This window comes from Xenopus laevis, chromosome 4L (genome assembly GCF_017654675.1).
Source record: "Xenopus laevis strain J_2021 chromosome 4L, Xenopus_laevis_v10.1, whole genome shotgun sequence".
Classification (NCBI taxonomy): Eukaryota; Metazoa; Chordata; class Amphibia; order Anura; family Pipidae; genus Xenopus; species Xenopus laevis.
Window position 1 is genome coordinate 149,615,614 of NC_054377.1, and position 22,134 is coordinate 149,637,747.

Here is a 22,134-nt window from a genome sequence, read left to right on the forward strand (position 1 = left end):
AAATACAATTTTAATATATATTGGTAAAACAGATCAACCTCTACACATTTTGGGGGCCTGAAAGATAATTTGCTGTGGAGACCAGTAATATCTAGTTACTCCACTGAAGAGGGGGTCCCCAGTGTCAAACAGAACAATAGGAAAAGGGCCTTTTTACTTAATGGCGGCCAGAGACTATACAATAATTCTTGCCTGTTTCTCTAGCTGTGAGTGTAGCAAGTGTAGGTTAAAGAATGGTGGACAGTTTGGCAAATTCAGCAAGTCAAGCAAGGAAACAGGGTGTCCTTTATGCAGAAGGCATCGGGGGGCTCAATAGGTTGTGAGGTAATGTCAAATCAGGGGAGGTCAAGAAAATAAAAACAAGGCAACATATAATCACAGATGCACCTCCAGTTTTGGATATGGGATTGACTTATAGGTTAAAGTGTTACTTCCTTGGGTCTCTTGTGTAGATGAGGGAGGCAACGAACGAGCCACATAACTGGGTCACCAGGGAGGTAAAGATGAGAAGTTAAGTCAAATGTGGAGTGTCAGTCCAAGTTGGGTTCCAGTGGTGAGTTGTAGTTCTCCACCCGTGTAAGGTTGCCAGTGGTTGAGGGCAATGCAACGTGTGTTTAATGGTAAAGATGTATCTCACCGCAGCTCTAACATCAGTTTGACATGCTCACATATCATGCATTTATGGAGCTGTGTGGCTTTGATGACTGTTCAGGTTGTCTTTTTGCAGTAAAGCCACTATTAAGGCAGATATGGCCGGGTGGACTTGTTGGGAAGGAGTGGAGCCTGGAGAGAGATCCTGTAAACACCCAAACCTTCAGAGTCCACCATATTGGCTTCAGCTGGGGTTTCAGAGACTGAGTTTTATTGAATTGGTCAATGTCCTTGTCCATTTAAGTCTGTGGGTGTCTTTGGGGACCACAATCACCATACTAAGAAAATTAGGGTAATTTAGCCTAGTGGTATTGTGTTTCTTTCTAGCCCTGATTATATAACACTGAAGAAGGAGTTGAGGAGGTGGATGGAGAGGTGGATGCAACATCACTATTCTAACATTGGCTGTGCTGATACAAATCTCCAATTTGAACTGTGGTCCCTAGCAACCAGTGACCAGTGGATCCTAGCAACCAGATGGCTGAAATTACAAACTGGAGAGCTGCTGAATAAAAACCTAAATAACTCAAAAACCATAAATAATAAAAAATAAAGACAAATTGCAAACTAACTAAGTCATACTAAGTATGTTCCACATGGGGCCTTGTCGGTACTTTATTTAATGTATCACTTGTCTCCCCTTGTTGTGCCGTTATCGTCATAAAACAATTTTACACTCTACAAAGGAAACCAAACTTTTTTTTTTTTTTTTAAATAATTTTATTAGGAATAAATCTTAGTGGGTTATGAAGAAAACTTCCATTGTTCAGGTTGAGGAGTTTCTCGGAACAAAAACAAAAACAAGTGTTGCATCATGAAGATCTGCTCAGCAATAAACAATAAAACATCAGCGGAACTATGATACAATGGGCAAAACACAAGCCACATGCAATGTTTCTAAAAGAAAAATGCTGAGTCTGCCGAGTAACGGGATAATGTGGCCCCTTTGGGCTGAGAGACAATGGAAAAACTCCAGCAAAGGGCCACGGGGTCCCCCAAGTCATTGCACCCGTCGCCGGGGTCAGTCTGGCTCAGGACACAGGTAAAACAAAGGGTGCGGCCAGATTTATTATAGTGTTCCGATTCATTTGCTGCCACGAAAAGGGCTAAAAAAAAAAACTTTTTTGGCAAAAGGTGAAAAATAAATATTTCTGGAATGCTAGAGTTTTCATCAGCAGAACATCTATGGAATGATTGGGTTGTGGGGGACACTTAAAAAAATGGTTAGTAAAGCAAATGATTTGTGCTGGGGGCTCCATGGAAGCCGAGCCGTGCAGGAGGGCAGAGCACAAAAGAAAAGGGCATGCGGGTTCAAAACTGGGGGTTCAGTTCTAGAGCGGCACAATAATGAAGCCCAGGCATATAGGCTTGGGGAATAGGGGAAAGTAAAACCAGAATACACTTTCACACAAGGGGGAATTTATTTTTTTTCGGTTATTTTTTGCCCCGGAGGCAACTGGGAAAGGAAACTCTGCAAATAACCGACAACAAAATCATCTTGAAACATTAGAGTGTGTGTCACCCATCCCAGTTCTTTTATACGTTTAATGAGCAAGATGCAAAGACTAGTTTGGATGTTACAAGCCTAGAGCAATTCTATCCATTGTGTCCTTAGCTGGAGAGCATCCATTTAGCGTTTGGAGAGTTCGTTTGAAAGCCAATCAAGTCCTTCATACAGGCCGGTGCCCTGAGTAGCGCAGGTTGCTTGAACGTACCACTGAAAGGCAAAGGAAAAGGACTTAGTAGCTTAAAGGAGAACGGATTCTCACAGTCTGGACTGACAACCCCCCCCCCCATACTACAAACAAAGCAGCCCCAGAGGCAGCCATGCAAACCATTCCCAACAACCCATAGTCATACAGTGGAATCAAACCCCTCCCTCATCTTGGTCCATTGTCAAGTGATGGGTTTGGGACTCTCTGCTTTCCATAATGGGTGGTGCACAGATTCCCTGGAAAGTAAAGAGGCTTAAAAGTGCACCTGTCAGATAAAAAACACTCCCACCTAAGACAATCCACTTGGGGGAAGTTTTTCTTTTACCAAAAAAAAAAAAAAAAAACTACCTGCTGCCGGCTCTAGGTCCCCTGCGTTGGGAGGGAGCTCCTGGTGTGGATGGAGGGCCATGACCTGCTCATTATCTGCTCCCTCTCAATGCAGGAGTTGTAGTGCTGACAGGAGAAATTAAAAAAAAACTATTGTTTCCCCCAACTGGAGTGCGGACTCTATCAGCCTGCACCTCTGGCGGGGAAACCATTTCCAACGACAGGTGCCCTTTAAGATTCCCACAATCCATCACTTCACAACGGAGCAAGGGGAGTGAATGGTTGTGTTACACAGATCTTTAAGGGAACTGAACACGGACATGAGTAGTTATCTGGGCTACACAAGATACTCAATGAATTCAGGTCACTGCTGTTTTAAGATGGGACAGTGCTCATGCCCTGTATTCCTGTTATTTTATCTGTAAATCCCACAGCACATAAAGTCACAGATTTTGTATAGATAGACAGATGAGAGAGAGAGAGAGAGAGAGAGATTTGGATAGATACATAGAGAGAGATTTAAATAGATAGAGAGAGAGATTTAGATAGATAGATAGATAGATAGATAGATAGAGAGATAGAGAGATAGATTTAGATACATAGAGAGAGATTTAGATAGACAGACAGACAGACAGACAGACAGACAGACAGAGGGGATAGATAGAGATAGATAGATAGAGAGAGAGATAGATAGAGATAGATTTAGATAGAGAGAAAGAAAGATAGAGAGAGAGAGAGAGAGAGATTTAGATAGATAGATTTAGATAGATACATAGAGAGAAATTTAAATAGATAGAGGAGATTTAGATAGATAGACAGAGAGATAGAGAGAGATATAGAGAGAGAGAGAGAGAGAGAGAGAGAGAGAGAGAGAGAGAGAGATGATAGATAGATGATAGATAGATAGATAGATAGATAGATAGATAGATAGAGAGAGAGAGAGAGAGAGAGAGAGATGATAGATAGATGATAGATAGATAGAGATAAGATAGTACTTACAGTCCTGTTGCGGAGAGTCTGAAGTGTCAGCTTGTCTGTCATCTCACTAATGGCCATTGCATTGGGCAGATCTTGTTTGTTGGCGAACACAAGGAGCACTGCGTCCCGAAGCTCATCTTCTTGAAGCTGATAAGGGACAGTTCCATTATCATTTACTGTACAACACACAATATCTCTGCTGATGATCATTCAATTGAATCAGTGAGACTTATGGAAATAACAGCTGCATGCTGGAACTCTGGGAATGACAGGGATGTGTGTTGGGAGTAAATGACTGGGGAACACATTGGGGCAGTGCTGCAGAGACCCTGGAGCAAAGACTGAGTAGCAGCTCAGAGTAAGCAGTCCCCTGAAATGTTCTAATCTTTTGGATTGACATTAAACACAGGGGTACCCCCTTTTGCAGATACGTGTGCTGGAGTAACTTTGTTTTACTTATTGGGGAGGTGCCGTCCTCCTATTCTCCCAGGTGTGAGTGCAATATTCACAATTCTTTCACATTAAAGGGCACATTTATTAAATTTCAACTTCATGTGGGTTTTTTTTTAACTCTATTAAATTCGAATATGCTCAAAAATCGACTGAAGGGTTATTTAAAAAAAATCTAAAACTCTGACATTTTTACCGACTCAAAAACTCAAATCAAATTCAACTAAACTCGATTGGAGTTTTTTTTCCTCTACAAAAAGAACTTGAATGTCAGGGTGGCTACTAACATGTCCAAATCGGTCCCTTGATCTCTCCCATTGACTTATCCATCAACTCGGCAGGTTCTAATTTGAGTTCTTAAAGGTGCAGAGTATGATAAATCTCGATAATCTAATTAAAACTTGAATAGAGTTTGGATAAGTCACAATTGGAATTTGGGATTTTGACCATAAAAAAATAAATAAATGGAAAATTAGAAGTCTCAATTCAACCCTTAATAAATCTGCCCCTAAGTCTGATTAGTGCAGCGTGATTTCTGTCCCAGTGCAACTAAATCACTTGTGCTATTCAGCAACGGACACCCCAATCACTAGATCAGTGATCCCCAACCAGTAGCTTGTGAGTAACATGTTGCCCTCCAACCCCTCGGATGTTGCTCTCAGGTTCCTCAAAGCAGATGATTATATTTGAATTCCAGGCTTGAAAGCAAGTTTTAATCGCATAAATACAAAGTATAGTGCCAAGTAAAGCCTCTTGTAGGCTGCCACTCCACATTGGGGCTACCAAATAGCCAATCAGTGTCTTTATTTGGCACCGAAAGGGACTTTTTCATGCTTGTGTTCCTCCCAACTCTTAATATTTGAATGTGGATCCCTGCACTAGATCATCCTGGAGTCAGTTTGATATGGAAGAGAAATCACGAACTCACTTCCATCGCTGAGCAAACAGCTGTACCCTATGATCTGCACCAGAAGTTAAGCTTTAGCGAGAATTATCACATGCACAAGGGTGAATTTGCTTCTCAACATCCACTTACTTTATAAATATGCCAATTGCCCTCTAAGAATAAAAATTTGTATAGGTGTAAACGGAGGAAAATTGTTGCGCTAATTTTTTTTCACACTTACCATTTTCTGTAATTCCTCTGCGGCTTCCTGAATTCTCTCTCTGTCGTTGCTATCTACTACAAATATGAGGCCCTGGGGAGAAAGGGAAAGACGTCAGTATGAATATAAATCTGAGCAGCAGCAGAGTGGCTTTAGGACTTCTCACATATTCTGATTAATGCCACTAAGAAGTAACAACATGAAAAAAATAGCCAATCACTGCCTGTTAGTAGCCCAACGCTCAAAGCTGGCACTGAGCATGTTTTACCACTTGCAGGGTTTCTTGTAACTAATGGGAAAATGTGTGGAAAGATCTTAGATCTCTCATCAAAGGGGTTGTTCACCTTTAAAGTAATGTTTACTATGATGTAGAGAGTGATATTCTGAGACAATTTGCAAATTTTTTTTTTTTTTTTTTTTATTATTTGTGGTTGTTCAGCAGCTCTCCAGCTTGCAATTTAAAGGAGAACTAAACCCTTAAAATGAACATGGCTAAAAATGGCATGTTTTATATAGTGAACTTATTGCACAAGGCTAAAGTTTGAGCTTGTCAATAGCAGCAATGATCCAGGACTTCAAACTTGTCACAGGGGGTCACCATCTTGGAAAGTGTCTGTGGGCTCTGATTGGCTGTTGAGAAGCTAAGCTTAGGGCTCGTCACTAATTATCCAGCAGAAAATGAGCTTCCATGGCTGTAATATAAGATGATGCTACAGGTTTGCTGATTATTAGATTCTGATGCTAATTGCACTGGTTTGCTGCCATGTAGTAATTATGTGTATTAATTACTAATCAGCCTTATATTGTGACATTTCTATTCTATGTGTACTGTATATTGTGAGTGGGTCCCTAAGCTCAGTAAGTGACAGCAGCACAGAGCATGTGCAGTGAATCAGCAGAAAAGAAGATGGGGAGCTGCTGGGGCATCTTTGCTGCTAAAGGGCTGTGGTTGCCTTGGGCTGGTACAGACGCACAAAACATCATTTACATTTCTAGCTAGGTTTTTAGTTAGGCTTTAGTTCTCAGGTTGCTAGGATCCAAATTCCCCTAGCAACCATGCATGGATATGAATAAGAGGCTGGAATATGAATAGGAGAGGACCTGAATATGAAGATAAGTAATAAAAAGTAGCAATAAAAATACATTTGTAGCCTTACAGAGCATTGTTTTTTTAGATGGGGTCAATGACCCCATTTGAATGCTGGAAAGAGTCAGAAGAAAAATGCAAATAATTCTCAAACTATAAAAATAAACCATGAAGACCAATTGAAATGTTGCTAAGAATTGGCCATTCTATAACATACTAAAAGTTAACTTGAAGGTGAACCACTCCTTTAAGGTAGAGATAATCATAGAATCTCTCAGGCCAACCCATATTAAATTGTCAGTAGTAAAGCTTTGCTCTTTAACCTTAGGTGCTGCTGTAGTCCCAAAGCCTGTTCTGTTGAAAGGTGCAGGGAGTAGTGCAGCAACACCTGGGGTCTTAAAGTCAAACAATGAAATACAAATATCATTAAACATTTGAAGCCATAGTCTGTGACCCGTTTTTCAGTATCCCCTGTTGGAAGCTGTAGTTCCACATTGGAAACACTGACTTTTCTGTGTGGATGTATACATAACTCACACTTACACTATAATGCAATGTTCTCAAATCCAACGAATCCCTGTGCTGTGGGGATAACCGCTTTATGTGCAGAGCGTATACACCCCACAGGGCAGCACATAGAGCTGACACCTACCTGTGTATTCTGGAAATAATGCCTCCATAGGGGGCGGATTTTATCTTGGCCACCCACGTCCCACACAGTAAAGCAGATATTTTTGTATTCAACGGTTTCCACATTAAAACCTAAAATGGATATGAAAAAGATATAAATTAGTAAAAATTTTTTTATAAAATTAAGTGACATGCTGCAGATTAAAGCAATACATTCTAGTATAATATAAACAGTGCTGTCTATCATACATATACACGCACATTCTCTCTCTTTCTCTATACATACATACATACATATATATATATATATATATATACATACATATACATACATCCATCTGATCAGCACTTACCAATGGTGGGAATGGTAGTCACAATTTCCCCTAACTTTAATTTGTACAGAATCGTTGTCTTGCCGGCGGCATCCAAACCAACTGTTGAGAAAACACAACAAAAAATAATGTCACTTAGTAAATTGTCAGTTGTATAAAAGAGGGCACTTCTGTATAAAGGATTATTCTATAAAAGGTGCGTTACTGGATTAGCTGCTACTGCACTATGCTCTTTGCCCTCCTGTAGTTATAGTTCTCTTACATGCGGCTAATGGGCTGTGGCCTAGTTGTCTAGAGAGGGACATTTGGGCTCATTTTGAAAACAATGGCCAAATAAACACCTGGGCAGCAACACATTTCAACCATATCAGCAGGGTATGGCCAGTCTAGAATAACCAACAGGTTTGGTGTGAACAGTAACTGCCCCACAAGTTTGCTCATAGTCTGTACAGAGAGATCCCATAAAACTATGGCAGCATAGGTATTCCCTGTACTAAGCACAATTCAGCAGGAACAGTCCCTAAGTTTGCTCATAGTCTGTACAGAGAGATCCCATAAAACTATGGCAGCATAGGTATTCCCTGTACTAAGCACAATTCAGCAGGAACAGCCCCTAAGTTTGCTCATAGTCTGTACAGAGAGATCCCATAAAGTAAACTATGGCAGCATAGGTATTCCCCTGTACTAAGCACAATTCAGCAGGAACAATCCCTAAATTTGCTCATAGTCTGTACAGAGAGAGATCCTATAAAACTATGGCAGCATAGGTATTCCCCTGTACTAAGCACAATTCAGCAGGAACAGTGCCTAAGTTTGCTCATAGTCTGTACAGAGAGAGATCCCATAAAACTATGGCAGCATAGGTATTCCCCTGTACTTAGCACAATTCAGCAGGAACAGTCCCTAAGTTTGCTCATAGTCTGTACAGAGATCCCATAAAACTATGGCAGCATAGGTATTCCTCTGTACTAAGCACAATTCAGCAGGAACAGTCCCTAAGTTTGCTCATAGTCTGTACAGAGAGATCCCATAAAACTATGGCAGCATAGGTATTCCCTGTACTAAGCACAATTCAGCAGGAACAAATAGATGTACAGTGACCCTAGCTGTATACCTTATAATGCTATGTGCTGCATCACATGGGGGAGGAAACCTTAAATAAATTAAGGACAATGAACTCATTTATATGGGGCTGAATGGATCTGATCAGGAAACACATGCATATATCAGATTACACACACAACACACTGCTGAACTAGTTGGGCAAGTCTTGGCTTTGTAACGAGTATCCTCCCTACATTTATAGATATTTATCTCACACAATCAGTGTGTCGGAGCATAAAGTCACTGACCACCCTGACTACAAGTAAAGTGTGCTTGGCCCAGCCTCACACACTCGTCTCACTATGGGATCAGCTAAATAGGGACTGGTAGCCCATGTGATATCTCTAATTCAGATCTCTGTAGCAGGGGGGGGGGGGTCTTAGCACTCTGTACAAGTGTATATTCTATCCAATAGGCCACAACTTTACATACACTAGCAGTTCTGCTCCTGTGTACAAGACTCATTGCGTGTTATTACTTAGGATGTGTACCTAAATGGTATTATGGGATCTCTCTCTGTACAGACTATGAGCAAACTTTGGGGGCTGTTCCTGCTGAATTGTGTTTAGTACAGGGGAATACCTATACTGCCATAGTTTTATGGGATCTCTCTGTATAGACTATGAGCAAACTTAGGGACTGTTCCTGCTGAATTGTGCTTAGTACAGGGGATACCTATGCTGCCATAGTTTTATGGGATCTCTCTGTACAGACTATGAGCAAATTTAGGGGACTGTTCCTGCTGAATTGTGCTTAGTACAGGGGAATACCTATGCTGCCATAGTTTTATGGGATCTCTCTGTACAGACTATGAGCAAACTTAGGGACTGTTCCTGCTGAATTGTGCTTAGTACAGGGAATACCTATGCTGCCATAGTTTTATGGGATCTCTCTGTACAGACTATGAGCAAACTTAGGGGCTGTTCCTGCTGAATTGTGCTTAGTACAGGGAATATCTATGCTGCCATAGTTTTATGGGATCTCTCTGTACAGACTATGAGCAAACTTAGGGACTGTTCCTGCTGAATTGTGCTTAGTACAGGGAATACCTATGCTGCCATAGTTTTATGGGATATCTCTGTACAGACTATGAGCAAATTTAGGGACTGTTCCTGCTGAATTGTGCTTAGTACAGGGGATACCTATGCTGCCATAGTTTTATGGGATCTCTCTGTACAGACTATGAGCAAACTTAGGGACTGTTCCTGCTGAATTGTGCTTAGTACAGGGGAATACCTATGCTGCCATAGTTTTATGGGATCTCTCTGTACAGACCATGAGCAAACTTAGGGGACTGTTCCTGCTGAATTGTGCTTAGTACAAGGGAATACCCAAGCATCACTATCACATTGCTGTGGCTGCTAGTACTGCTGCCTGACCATAAAGGAGTTCTAACACAACAGGAGGGCTATAAGAGGAAGAGATCGGAATGATCTTGCAAGAACCTTTTTCCTCTGTTCATACATAAGGAAAATTATCCCAGGAATCCTGAGGGTAGTTATGTCTATGAAGGCTCCCATTCATCCAGCCCATAATACCCAGTACCCAGTAGAGGTGAGGCTAACGGAGTAATCTTGAGAACATTTAACCTGCTATTCAAAACCCATAAGCAATAAATAGATGTAACATCCCCCGCTCAGTGATGCCATCAGATATCAGTGCAATAATGTCCCGCCTGGCAACACCCCCACCCTGGTACTTTTTGGTTGCAAGTAAAAAAAGAAAATTCAGTTTTGCCTATAGATGTAAAAAAGTAACTGGATTAATACAAATACTCCTCTGGTGCTGCCCTGCTCCTGTGTTGCACCCAATTTAGTTACTTTACTGTAAGGGGCAAATGGGGACAACTGACTTCTTCTTCTTTCCAGCTTCCAAATGGGGGGGTCACTGACCCCATCTAAAAAAACAAATGCTCTATAAGACTACACATTTATAGTTATTGCTACTCTTTATTCCTCATCTTTCTATTTAGGCCTCTCCTATTCATATTCCAGTCTCTTATTTAAATCAATGCATGGTTGCTAGGGGCATTTGGACCGTAGCAACCAAATCGCTGAAACTGCAAACTGGAGAGTTGCTGAATAAAAAGCTAAATAAGTAAAAACCCACAAATAGTAAAAAATGAAAACCAATTGCAAATTGTCTCAGAATATCACTCGCTACATCATACTAAGAGTTAAATTAAAGGTGGCATATCCCAAAATAACAGAGTTTATACATTAGGAAGCCATTGAGCTGTTCAATGCTGGGACTCACAGAAAACAAACACTTGGCTCTGTATTACTGACAAGGCAAAGTAGGGGGATAATGAATGAAATCAGCCAATAAACAAAATGAAATCACAGTCTAGCACTCACTAGCCATTCAGTCAATTGCACCATTAACATGTCAGAGGGGCCATTAATCCACAATGACTTCCCAAAAGCACTTGGCTACTGCCCAGCACCTAATGATTCAACTTCACGACGGCAGAGAGAGCTAGTTGCACACTCCAGCGCTTTATGCCTTTCCCATGGCTCATGTGTTGACGCCCTGATAGTAAGGAATCAGTGGCACCTTCAATAAGGCAGCGCTGCACCTTTAAGAGACTCCTGCTCCTAATACAGAATGAAGCAGGGTTAAAGGGGTTGTTCACCTTTAAATGAACTGTTAGTATGATATAGAGAGGGATATTCTAAGATAATCTGTTTTCATTTATTATCATTTATGGTTTCTCAGTTATTTAGCTTTTTATTCAGCAGCTCTCCAGTTTGCAGTTTCATCAGTCTGGTTGCCAGAGTCCAAATTCCCCTAGCAACCATGAATTGATTTGAAAATGAAACTTGAATATGAATAGGAGAGGCCTGAATAGAAAGAAGAGTAATATAAAGTAACAATAACAATACATTTGTAGCCTTACAGAGCATTTGTTTTTTTTAGATGGGGTCAGTGACCCCCATTTGAAAGCTGTTAAACTATAAAAAAAAATAATGAAGACCATTTGAAATGTTGCTTAGAAATGGCCATGTTATAACATACTAAAAGTGAACCACCCCTGAATATAAAAGCCACGAATACAAATAGGGCTCGTCTGATAAATCAAACTATAGAAGCTACTTGATCCAGGGGGATAGAATGGTGGATATAATATATGAAAGCAGACACTGACCAACTGAATATAGGGGCTGGCAATATAAAGTTGTATAGTAGCCACTGTATCACTATGGCCAGGGGCAGAGAACAAGTGATAATCCCAATCTGTTAATACCATGTCCCTCTGTAAGAATTTTATACGGAAACAAATCTGCATTTAACATAAACCCAAGACATGATGAAAGCACAATTATCTGGTTAGAAATTCCATCTCAGAAGAAGAAGCCAAAATATTAATGAAGTGCAGATCCCCCCCACGCAGACAAGCCCGGGGGGCTTCTGAATTAGAGGCGTGTGTGGCCCTCAGTGGTTTACTTGCCAATATTAAAGGCAGGGTATTTGGTACAAATGAAAGCAATAGGAAATGATCCATTCGCATAAGAGTCATGTGTCCCAGGGTTAAAGGTCACATTGGGGCTTAGGGAGGGCAAGGGAAGCAGCAAGTGCCATGTTAAACTGCCACCCAGTCACACGTAGCCATTGTTTACACAAGTGTGTCTCACAGGAGACACGTGTCTCGTTATTGGTGTAAAAACGAGACCAGGCTGTTGAGTTGTATCCTCTGTATTAAATCTCAAGCCTGTCGCCGGCTCCCTGCCCTCATCTGGGCCCAGACCTGGCTTTGATTTTACAGCTTGTGCCAATGTAAATCCACTGCGGGTATTACATGACCCATTGTATGAAGATAATGATATTAGGGATGCACCCAATCCAGGATTTGGCCTTTTCCAGCAGGATTCAGACGAATCCTTCTGCCCGGCCGAACCTAATCTGAATCCTAGTTTGCATATGCAAATTAGGTATGGGGAGGGAAATTGCGTGACCTTTTGTCACAAAACAAGGAAGTAAAAAAATGATTTCCCCTTCCCACCCCTAATTTGCATATGCATATTAGGATTAGGTATTTGCCCGAATCTTTCACAAAGGATTCTGGGGTTCGGCTGAATCCAAAATAGTGGATTCAGTGCATACCTAAATGATATATAACTGGTCAAAACAGCCATAGTGAACTCACCAATGTGCAACTGGTTCCAGACTGAAAAAAAAAAAAACAGTGGTTCCCAAAGGCCTAACCTAAATACAAGGAACCCATTCCAACCCAGAATTCCCTGGGGGTAAGAATCCTTTCTGCACCCCCCATATGGTATTTATGGCATGGGTCAGTATCAGACTGTTGGGTATAAAACATAAAGCTCATCTCTTTATAATACAAACTATTCCTCCCATCTCAGAGTTATACACTGGATTGCACCAGGAGCCCTGTATGGATCAGCAGGAAAGAACTCATTCCCTGACAGACAGACAGAACACTGGGAGTCCATGAAGCTCAGACAGGAGCCACATTGTATAAGTGAGTGAGACACGAGCCCAGTGACTCTCAGCTTTAGCTGCACACAGGCCACCATTTCTCCATGGTTTGTATAAGTGTTACAATTCATTTGCGCTCAAATAATCAATAATCTGTGCCCTGTGCTAACTGCAGCCCATTCATTCATGGTCATATGCGGCACATAAATACACATATGCGGCTACACAGAGGAGCATAAAGTACAGGATTGAGATGCGGCTACAGGGCAAGTGTAAAGCAGACGCGGCTTCCTGGTCCCAGACTCACAGTCGTGTGTAAAGTGACAATAAAGGTAAAACAAGGGCACCATTACAAAGCAACATATGTTCCACCCAGTTGCATCTCTCACCTCAATTAAACAAACACAACTAACATTACACACCACTGTCACTTGTTCATAATTAATTCACCTTCTCCCGTTCCCTGCTGCACTACTCACTATAGTAATAGAATATTACACATAGGAAGTTGGGCTGTAAAAAAGACACACGTCCATCAAGTTGAACCTTTTCACTGTATTTTAACCTGCCTAAGTGTTAGATGCAATGGCACCAGGATCAACTTGTACACACATTCAAGGAAATGCTAATAAGCCCCCAATCAGCAGGGAATTGTATATATACAGTAGCACTTGATGGAGGGGCTTGGCCGCAAAACGTTTGCTGGGATCTTGCCTCAAATAAAAGGAAAGATTTGGAGCGGTTTTTGGAGAAGCATTGAATAGAGTGTGCCTTTTTTCCTGTTTTTGGTGCCAATTAGCAGGGCCCTTACCCTGTGTGTCACTGACCTGCCACTGAGAGATAGAGATAGAGATAGAGATAGAGATAGAGATAGAGATAGAGATAGAGATAGAGATAGAGATAGAGATAGAGATAGAGATAGAGATAGAGATATATATATATATTTTTTTTTTTTTTTCTACACACACTACTGTCAGTGCTATTGTCACACATTACTATTATGTGTTTCCAGGCAACTGTTATATGCTAATCAGCCCCAAATCATTACAGGTCTGTCCCAGTCTATTTACCTATAAACTGTCAGCAATCTACCCCCATGGCACAATGTTACACAATGAATAAGGTGCAAATACTCATTTTACGTTAATTCCAGGCCAGTAGCCCCATTCATACAGCAGCAACAATCTGCACAAGGCAGAGCTTATATATAACAAGGACACGTATACTGAACATTATACAAGGACTAGGCCTGACACCCCCCAAATCCCCTCACAGGCCTGAAACCTCCCAAATCCCCTCACAGGCCTGACCCCCCAAATCCCCTCACAGGCCTGACCCCCCAAATCCCTCACAGGCCTGACCCCCCCAAATCCCCTCACAGGCCTGACACCCCCCAAATCCCCTCACAGGCCTGAAACCCCCCCAAATCCCCTCACAGGCCTGACACCCCCCAAATCCCCTCACAGGCCTGACACCCCCCAAATCCCCTCACAGGCCTGAAACCCCCCCAAATCCCCTCACAGGCCTGACACCCCCCAAATCCCCTCACAGGCCTGACACCCCCCAAATCCCCTCACAGGCCTGACCCCCCAAATCCCCTCACAGGCCTGAAACCCCCCAAATCCCCTCACAGGCCTGAAACCTCCCAAATCCCCTCACAGGCCTGACCCCCCAAATCCCCTCACAGGCCTGACCCCCCAAATCCCCTCACAGGCCTGAAACCCCCAAATCCCCTCACAGGCCTGACACCCCCCAAATCCCCTCACAGGCCTGAAACCCCCCCAAATCCCCTCACAGGCCTGACACCCCCCAAATCCCCTCACAGGCCTGACACCCCCCAAATCCCCTCACAGGCCTGACACCCCCCAAATCCCCTCACAGGCCTGACACCCCCCAAATCCCCTCACAGGCCTGACACCCCCCAAATCCCCTCACAGGCCTGACACTCCCCAAATCCCCTCACAGGCCTGACACCCCCCAAATCCCCTCACAGGCCTGACACCCCCCAAATCCCCTCACACGCCTGACACTCCCCAAATCCCCTCACAGGCCTAAACCCCACAAATCCTCTCATAGGCCTAAACCCCACAAATCCCCTCACAGGCCTGAAATCCCCCAAATCCTCTCACAGGCCTGAAATCCCCCAAATCCTCTAACAGGCCTGACACCCCCCAAATCCCCTCACAGGCCTGACACCCCCCAAATCCCCTCACAGGCCTGACACCCCCCAAATCCCCTCACAGGCCTGACACCCCCTAAATCCCCTCACAGGCCTGAAATCCCCCAAATCCTCTCACAGGCCTGAAACCCCCCAAATCCTCTAACAGGCCTGACACTCCCCAAATCCCCTCACAGGCCTGACACCCCCCAAATCCCCTCACAGGCCTGAAACCCCCCAAATCCCCTCACAGGCCTGACACCCCCCAAATCCCCTCACAGGCCTGACACCCCCCAAATCCCCTCACAGGCCTGACACCCCCCAAATCCCCTCACAGGCCTGACACCCCCCAAATCCCCTCACAGGCCTGACACTCCCCAAATCCTCTCACAGGCCTAAACCCCCCAAATCCTCTCATAGTCCTAAACCCCCCAAATCCTCTCACAGGCCTGAAACCCCCCAAATCCTCTAACAGGCCTGAAACTCCCCAAATCCCCTCACAGGCCTGAAACCCCCCAAATCCCCTCACAGGCCTGAAACCCCCCAAATCCCCTCACAGGCCTGATACCCCTCAGCAGCCTCAGAGTATAAATGAGCTTTGGGGCCGTTGTACTGCGCTACACAGAGTGGGTGCCACAAGGAGCCCGTCTGATATAGAATAATAACAATAATGACAAACAATAACGAGGCTCAATGAGCAGCCGGTGGGGCAGCAGAGGCTGATGGATAAATAAAGGTTACTAATAGAAATGCAGAAGGAAGAGGTATTATATGAGGCCTCACCCATGAGAATCCGCATCTGTTTCTTGCCGAAGAGCCGGGAGAAGAGCGAGGAGATGGTGAGGCCCATGGCTGCGCTGTGTGTCTGAGAGAGCTCTGTGCCCTGACGCTTCTCCGCTCGCCGCCTCTATCCGTCTCCCTCTGCCACGTCACGCAGGGCCCCGGCAGCGCTTCCAACGCGGTCGAAATGACGTCACCAGCGCCACATCCCGAGCAGTAGCGGAAGTGGGGGGAAGGGGTGGGGCGTATGCGGAAATGGCGACGGGGCGTGTCCACGAAGGGAGTGACGTTTTGGGTCGCTGTTCAAGAACACGGTGGGCGTGGCGCATAGGCAAGAACAATTGGTCCTGCCCCCCAGAAGGGCGAGAAGATGCGGAGGGTGTGGCTTGTGTGTAGTGACTGGACGGAGGGCGTAGTTTGCTGGGCGAGGAGTGGGGCGTTGCGTATTCAGGGGATGTGGAAGGAGCGCAACGTTGGCAGCTGGGCGTCATTTTCTTCTTAGCAACGGGACTCTTGGCAACTGGTTCCCTAGCAACGCCGGCCGCCATAATGTCCCCACCCTAGTGTATCTGTATGGCCACCGGCTTGTCTTCTTCCTTGTGCGTCTGTCCCTGGCCTGGGAAGTCACATTACTGTCTCTCTCTGTCTCTCAGTCACATTACTGTCTCTCTCTGTCTCTCAGTCACATTACTGTCTCTCAGTCACATTACTGTCTCTCTCTGTCTCTCAGTCACATTACTGTCTCTCTCTGTCTCTCAGTCACATTACTGTCTCTCTCTGTCTCTCAGTCACATTACTGTCTCTCAGTCACATTACTGTCTCTCTCTGTCTCTCAGTCACATTACTGTCTCTCTCTGTCTCTCAGTCACATTACTGTCTCTCAGTCACATTACTGTCTCTCTCTGTCTCTCAGTCACATTACTGTCTCTCTCTGTCTCTCAGTCACATTACTGTCTCTCAGTCACATTACTGTCTCTCTCTGTCTCTCAGTCACATTACTGTCTCTCAGTCACATTACTGTCTCTCTCTGTCTCTCAGTCACATTACTGTCTCTCTCTGTCTCTCAGTCACATTGATGTCTGTCTCTCTCTGTCTCTCAGTCACATTACTGTCTCTCTCTGTTTGAATGTGTGGCTAAAAAGCCAGAAGTGAGTCTAGTATGACTCCTAGGCAGCGTGTCTGTGTGGTGGAATGAAAGGTGGTGTTAAGGTGGCCATACATGGGCCGATAAAAGCTCCAGACAGACCGAGTCGGCAACTTATTGGCCCGTGTATGGGGCCCTCCGACGGGCCTCCCTGATCAATATGTGGCCGAGATGTCGATTGGATGGGACTAAAAATCCCGTCAGATCGCGGCTGCATTTGTTCGTTGATGCGTCCCGCGATCCGACCGCGTTAGCCGTCATTAGGGTCCCATTGTTGGGCACTAGGGCCCACGATCGGATCAGCCGATATTGCTCACCTCAAGGTGGGCATCGGAGAGATCCACTTGTTTGGTGACATTGCAGAGTGATATCAGAGGGACAGGGGAAGATCTTGGAGGAAATATAATGAGTTCTGTTTTAGGTTCAGTTTCAGGTGGCGCTAGGGCTGCCATCTTTCTTAAAATTCTTTACCGGTTGGTGGGGGGCGGGGACACAAAGGGGCGGGCTGTAACGTCAAAAGGGGTGGGGCCGCGCCACGGACGCTAAAAGAAGCAAAACAAAAGCGAAGTTCCAGGGGATTGGGGCAGGCCGAGGGCTCTTTTTAATCGTATTACAAATTTACCGGCAGCTACATTGCAGGTAAATTTGTAATACCGGCCCCGGCCTTGGCAGGTATTTTACCAGCTAGGTGACAACCCTGGGGAGACAACCAGGAGGAGCCATCAGCATAGAGGTGGTACTGAAGTCCAAACGTCTCTCAGTCCCATTTCTGCCTCTCTATCTCTGTCACATTGCTGTCTGTCCCTTAGTCACATTGCTGTCTGTCTCTCAGTCACATTTCTGTCTATCTCTCATTCACATTGCTGTCTGTCTCTCAGTCATATTGCTGCCTCTCTGTCTCTCAGTCACATTGCTGTCTGTCTCTTAAGGTGGCCATACACGGATAGATCCGCTCGTTTGGCGATGTCGCCAAACGAGCGGATCTCCCTCCGATATGCCCACCTTGAGGTGGGCAATATCGGGCTGATCCGATCGTGGGCCCTAGGGCCCAACGATCGGATCCTAACGATGCCCAAACGGGCGGTCGGATCGCGGGACCGCATCAACGAATAGATGCGGCCGCAATCCGACGGGATTTTCTGTCCCATCCGATCGAGATCTGGCCGACTTTCGGCCAGATCTCGATCGGGGAAGCCCGTCGGGGGGCCCCATACACGGGCCAATAAGCTGCAGACTCGGTCTGTCAGCAGCTTTTATCGGCCCGTGTATGGCCACCTTTAGTCCCATTGTGGTCTGTCTCTCAGTCACAATCAGGCCCGGACTGGCAATCTGTGGGTTCTGGCAAATGCCAGAGGGGCTGCTATAAGGTCCCATATAAAGTCAGTATCTAGTGGCTGGTGGAGGCTGTTTGGGCTGATTGGGCCTCTGTGTACCTGAAATGCCAGGGCCTATTTTAATTCTCAGTCCTGGATACTGTCTCTTAGTCACATTGCTGTCTGTCTCTCAGTCACATTGTGGCCTCTCTGTCTCTCAGTCCAATTGTGGCCTCTCTATCTCTCAGTCACATTGCTGTCTGTCTCTCAGTCACATTGCTGTCTCTCAGTCACATTACTGTCTCTCACTCACATTACTGTCTCTCAGTCACATTACTGTCTCTCAGTCCCATTTCTGCCTCTCTTTTACATTAATGTCTGTCTGTCACATTACTGTCTCTCAGTCACATTACTGTCTCTCAGTCACATTGCTGCCTGTCTCTCAGTCACATTGCTGTCTCTCAGTCACATTACTGTCTCTCAGTCACATTACTGTCTCTCAGTCCCATTTCTGCCTCTCTTTTACATTAATGTCTGTCTGTCACATTACTGTCTCTCTGTCACTCAGTCACATTACTGTCTCTCAGTCACATTACTGTCTCTCAGTCACATTGCTGCCTGTCTCTCAGTCCCATTTCTGCCTCTCTGTTACATTACTGTCTCTCTGTCACATTACTGTCTCTCTGTCACATTACTGTCTCTCTGTCACATTACTGTCTCTCTGTCTCTCAGTCCCATTACTGTCTCTCAGTCACGGCTGCAGAAAGAAGTGACGGTGCAGTGTGGGCAATGGGACATTTTTGCCGTTTGTTTCTCACTTTTAGAAACGACTCCAATAGACTCTGCACCCACGGGGGTTTCACACACTTGTCATGTTGTTTTGTGTTACATTTCAGAGCAGGGTGTGGCTTTTATCTGTCTCTGGATTGAGGGGGGGGGGGGGCGTGAATGTGATTAGGAACCTGCGGGGGTCAGTTGTGCTCCTGCCCTGGGGCATTATGGGACTCTATTCTCTGACCCATGAGAATCTCCACTGCCGGCTCTTTTAGCAGCAGTGTCTATTTTAAAGAAACAGAATGGATTTTAAAGTTACCCTTATGAATTAGAAAAGTAAATATAAATGTTATCACATTGAGCATGGTGCCAGCCTTTGAATACCATGACCAGAGCTAAATAGTGAGGGGCTGCCGTATTAGCTTTACCTTGTCATGGTATGGGGGCTTACCAATTTTATGATCATAACTTTGTAACTAAAAACCCCTGCTTTTGTAAATACATGCACTTACATAGACACTAGATTACAGGGGCCCAGGGTATGGGCATTGATCAATCCCCCTTCTTTTTCCCATTGAGCATGGAGTCATGGTGTCAGGCTTGGGGGGCAACGCAATGATCCAATAAGCTGGAGACCCCGTTTCCATCGATGGTCCAGTTCTTTTGCTCTTCCCCAAGCTGAGCCGTAGCAACTGGAAGGTCTCAGTACCATTTAAGTTTCAGCGCTGTAGCACTCTAGCCTAGAATTTATCTGGTTGCTGGGATTACTCGCCCTAGCAACAAAGGGAGGGGTTTCAATGACACCCTCGCAATCACAACACATTATACAATTCTCAAACCACAAAGGAAACCAATTGTAAAGCAACAAAACATTTTAATTTCCCCTTCAATAGTCGGCACTGGGCTTGGGCAACTAATATAGGCCCCCACAGACCAAATATCTATATTAGGGTATAAACCCCCTCCCCACAGCTTGCTGTTGTGACCCCCCAAACATTACTGAATATACTAGAGCTTTGTCTCACATAAGGGAATTTGGGCAGGGCCTGCTTAGCAACATCTGATTGGCTTTTATAGGAAATGTGCTGGTTCTGCTTGTACAGGTATGGGATCCATTATCTGGAAACCTGTTATCCAGAAAGCTTCAAATTACAGGAAGGTAATCTCCCATAGGCTCCATTGTAATACAATTAGTGATGCACCCACTATTTTGGATTTAGCCATATATATATATATACACATATATATATATACATATATATATATATATATACATATATATATATACATATATATATATATATATATATATATATATACACATATATATACACATATATATATACACATATATATATATACACATATATATAAATATATATATATATACATATACATATACATATATATATATATATATATATATATATATATATACACATACACACACACACATCACAAGGCCACTGCACACGCTTGCCGATAAGTTACATACCCTGGTGCTCCCAGGAATTCAAATATAGTTAAGTAGATGCCGGTGCACACAGTGAATTTTTTAAATAAATACTCCTTTATTATATCAACGTTTCGGTCCTCTGCTGGGACCTTTCTCAAGATATATATATATATATATATATATATATATATATATATATATATATATATATATATATATATATATATATATATATATATATATATATATATATATATATATATATATATATATATATATATATATATATATATATATATACTTGCTTAATGGCCATTCTATGACTTGGCTAAATAACCTGTTAAATAACCAAATGATGCGGTTTATGTACACTAGTATAATAAAGGAACATTAACAACAAAAAAATGAGTGTTTTAAAGTAATTAACATATAATAGTCGGTTAACAGGCACTGGTAAGAGCTGTGTGTTTGCTTCAGAAAGACAACAGGCATGGGAACTGTTATCCAGAAAGCTCTGAATTACGGGAAGGCTGTATGTCTCCCATAGACTCCATTTTAGCCAAATAATCTAAATTTTTAAAAATGATTTCCTTTTTCTGTGTAATAATAAAACAGTCGCTTGTACTTGATCCCAACTAAGATATAATTAATCCTTATTGGAAGAAAAACCAGCCTATTGGCTTTATTTAATGTTTATAAGATTTTCTAGTATATGTATGGTATGAAGATCCAAGTTACAAAAAGATCCATTATCCGGAAAACCCCAAGTCCAGAGCATTCTGGATAACAGGTCCCATACCTGTAACTTAATCTGGTGCCGCTGAGTTGCACAGACATACTGAATGTTTTAGGGAGAGCCGTAGACTTGTACCCCCTGGTTGGCAGACCTTGCCCCACACAACAACAAATAAGCAGCACATCTGTGTATTAAGTGAGGTCTTTATTGTTCAGTTTTAGAAAAATACCCATTGTTTAATGCGGAGCAGTGGCTGGTTAGGATCAGTGCACAGTGCATGCATGTTTCCACTCTATACAGTGTTCTACATAAATCTTTCACTTTTTTCCCCTAAAAGTATAAAAAATAAAAGTCTGTTAAAAATAACTGACAAGCATCAAGGAAATGCTAAATGCATCCACGTGTTAGAATAGAAGTCTGCGGCCCTCCGGCTGTTGCTCAACTACAGCTCCCAGTGTTTAACTCACAGGGAAGGCTGAGATTATAGCTCGACAGCAGGAAGGCCTGAGGCCGTCTGTATACTGAATATATAGTAAATAAAGTAGCCCCTCTTGTAAAATATAAGGATATTACAAGTCACTGAGGAGTTCCATGACCATTTTAAAGGCCTGTTTTTATACAGATCATGGAATTCCAACAAGGGGAACTTTATTTATTATAATACACAATATAATATGTTTTAGTGAGCAGTGACAAAAATGACATCACTACTCACCATTTATAACATCACTAGTCACCATTTATAAGGATATAATTTATAGGATATTCATGGCTTGTGTGTAATATATATATATATATATATATATATATATATATATATATATATATACAAAGAGCTTGCACTTCATTCAATGCTCATACAGGAACATTCACGTTCAGCTCTGATAAATAAAATGCATATGTGTTAAGAAATGACAGCATCAAGCAACATACAAAGTGTCAGGATGTTAAAA

The 22,134-nt window shown here is 43.3% G+C and overlaps 1 protein-coding gene across 1 annotated transcript; it reads right to left on the reverse strand.

Moving 5' to 3' along the window:
• Nucleotides 1-2,153: 2,153 nt before the first annotated feature.
• arf4.L (ADP ribosylation factor 4 L homeolog) lies at nt 2,154-15,920 on the reverse strand (the record flags this gene model as incomplete). Its single annotated transcript, NM_001096717.1, is given in 6 exon segments — nt 2,154-2,368; nt 3,693-3,818; nt 5,249-5,320; nt 6,967-7,076; nt 7,298-7,378; nt 15,762-15,920. Coding segments are annotated over 6 exon segments (543 nt in total). The 3' UTR covers nt 2,154-2,281.
• Nucleotides 15,921-22,134: the final 6,214 nt, after the last annotated feature.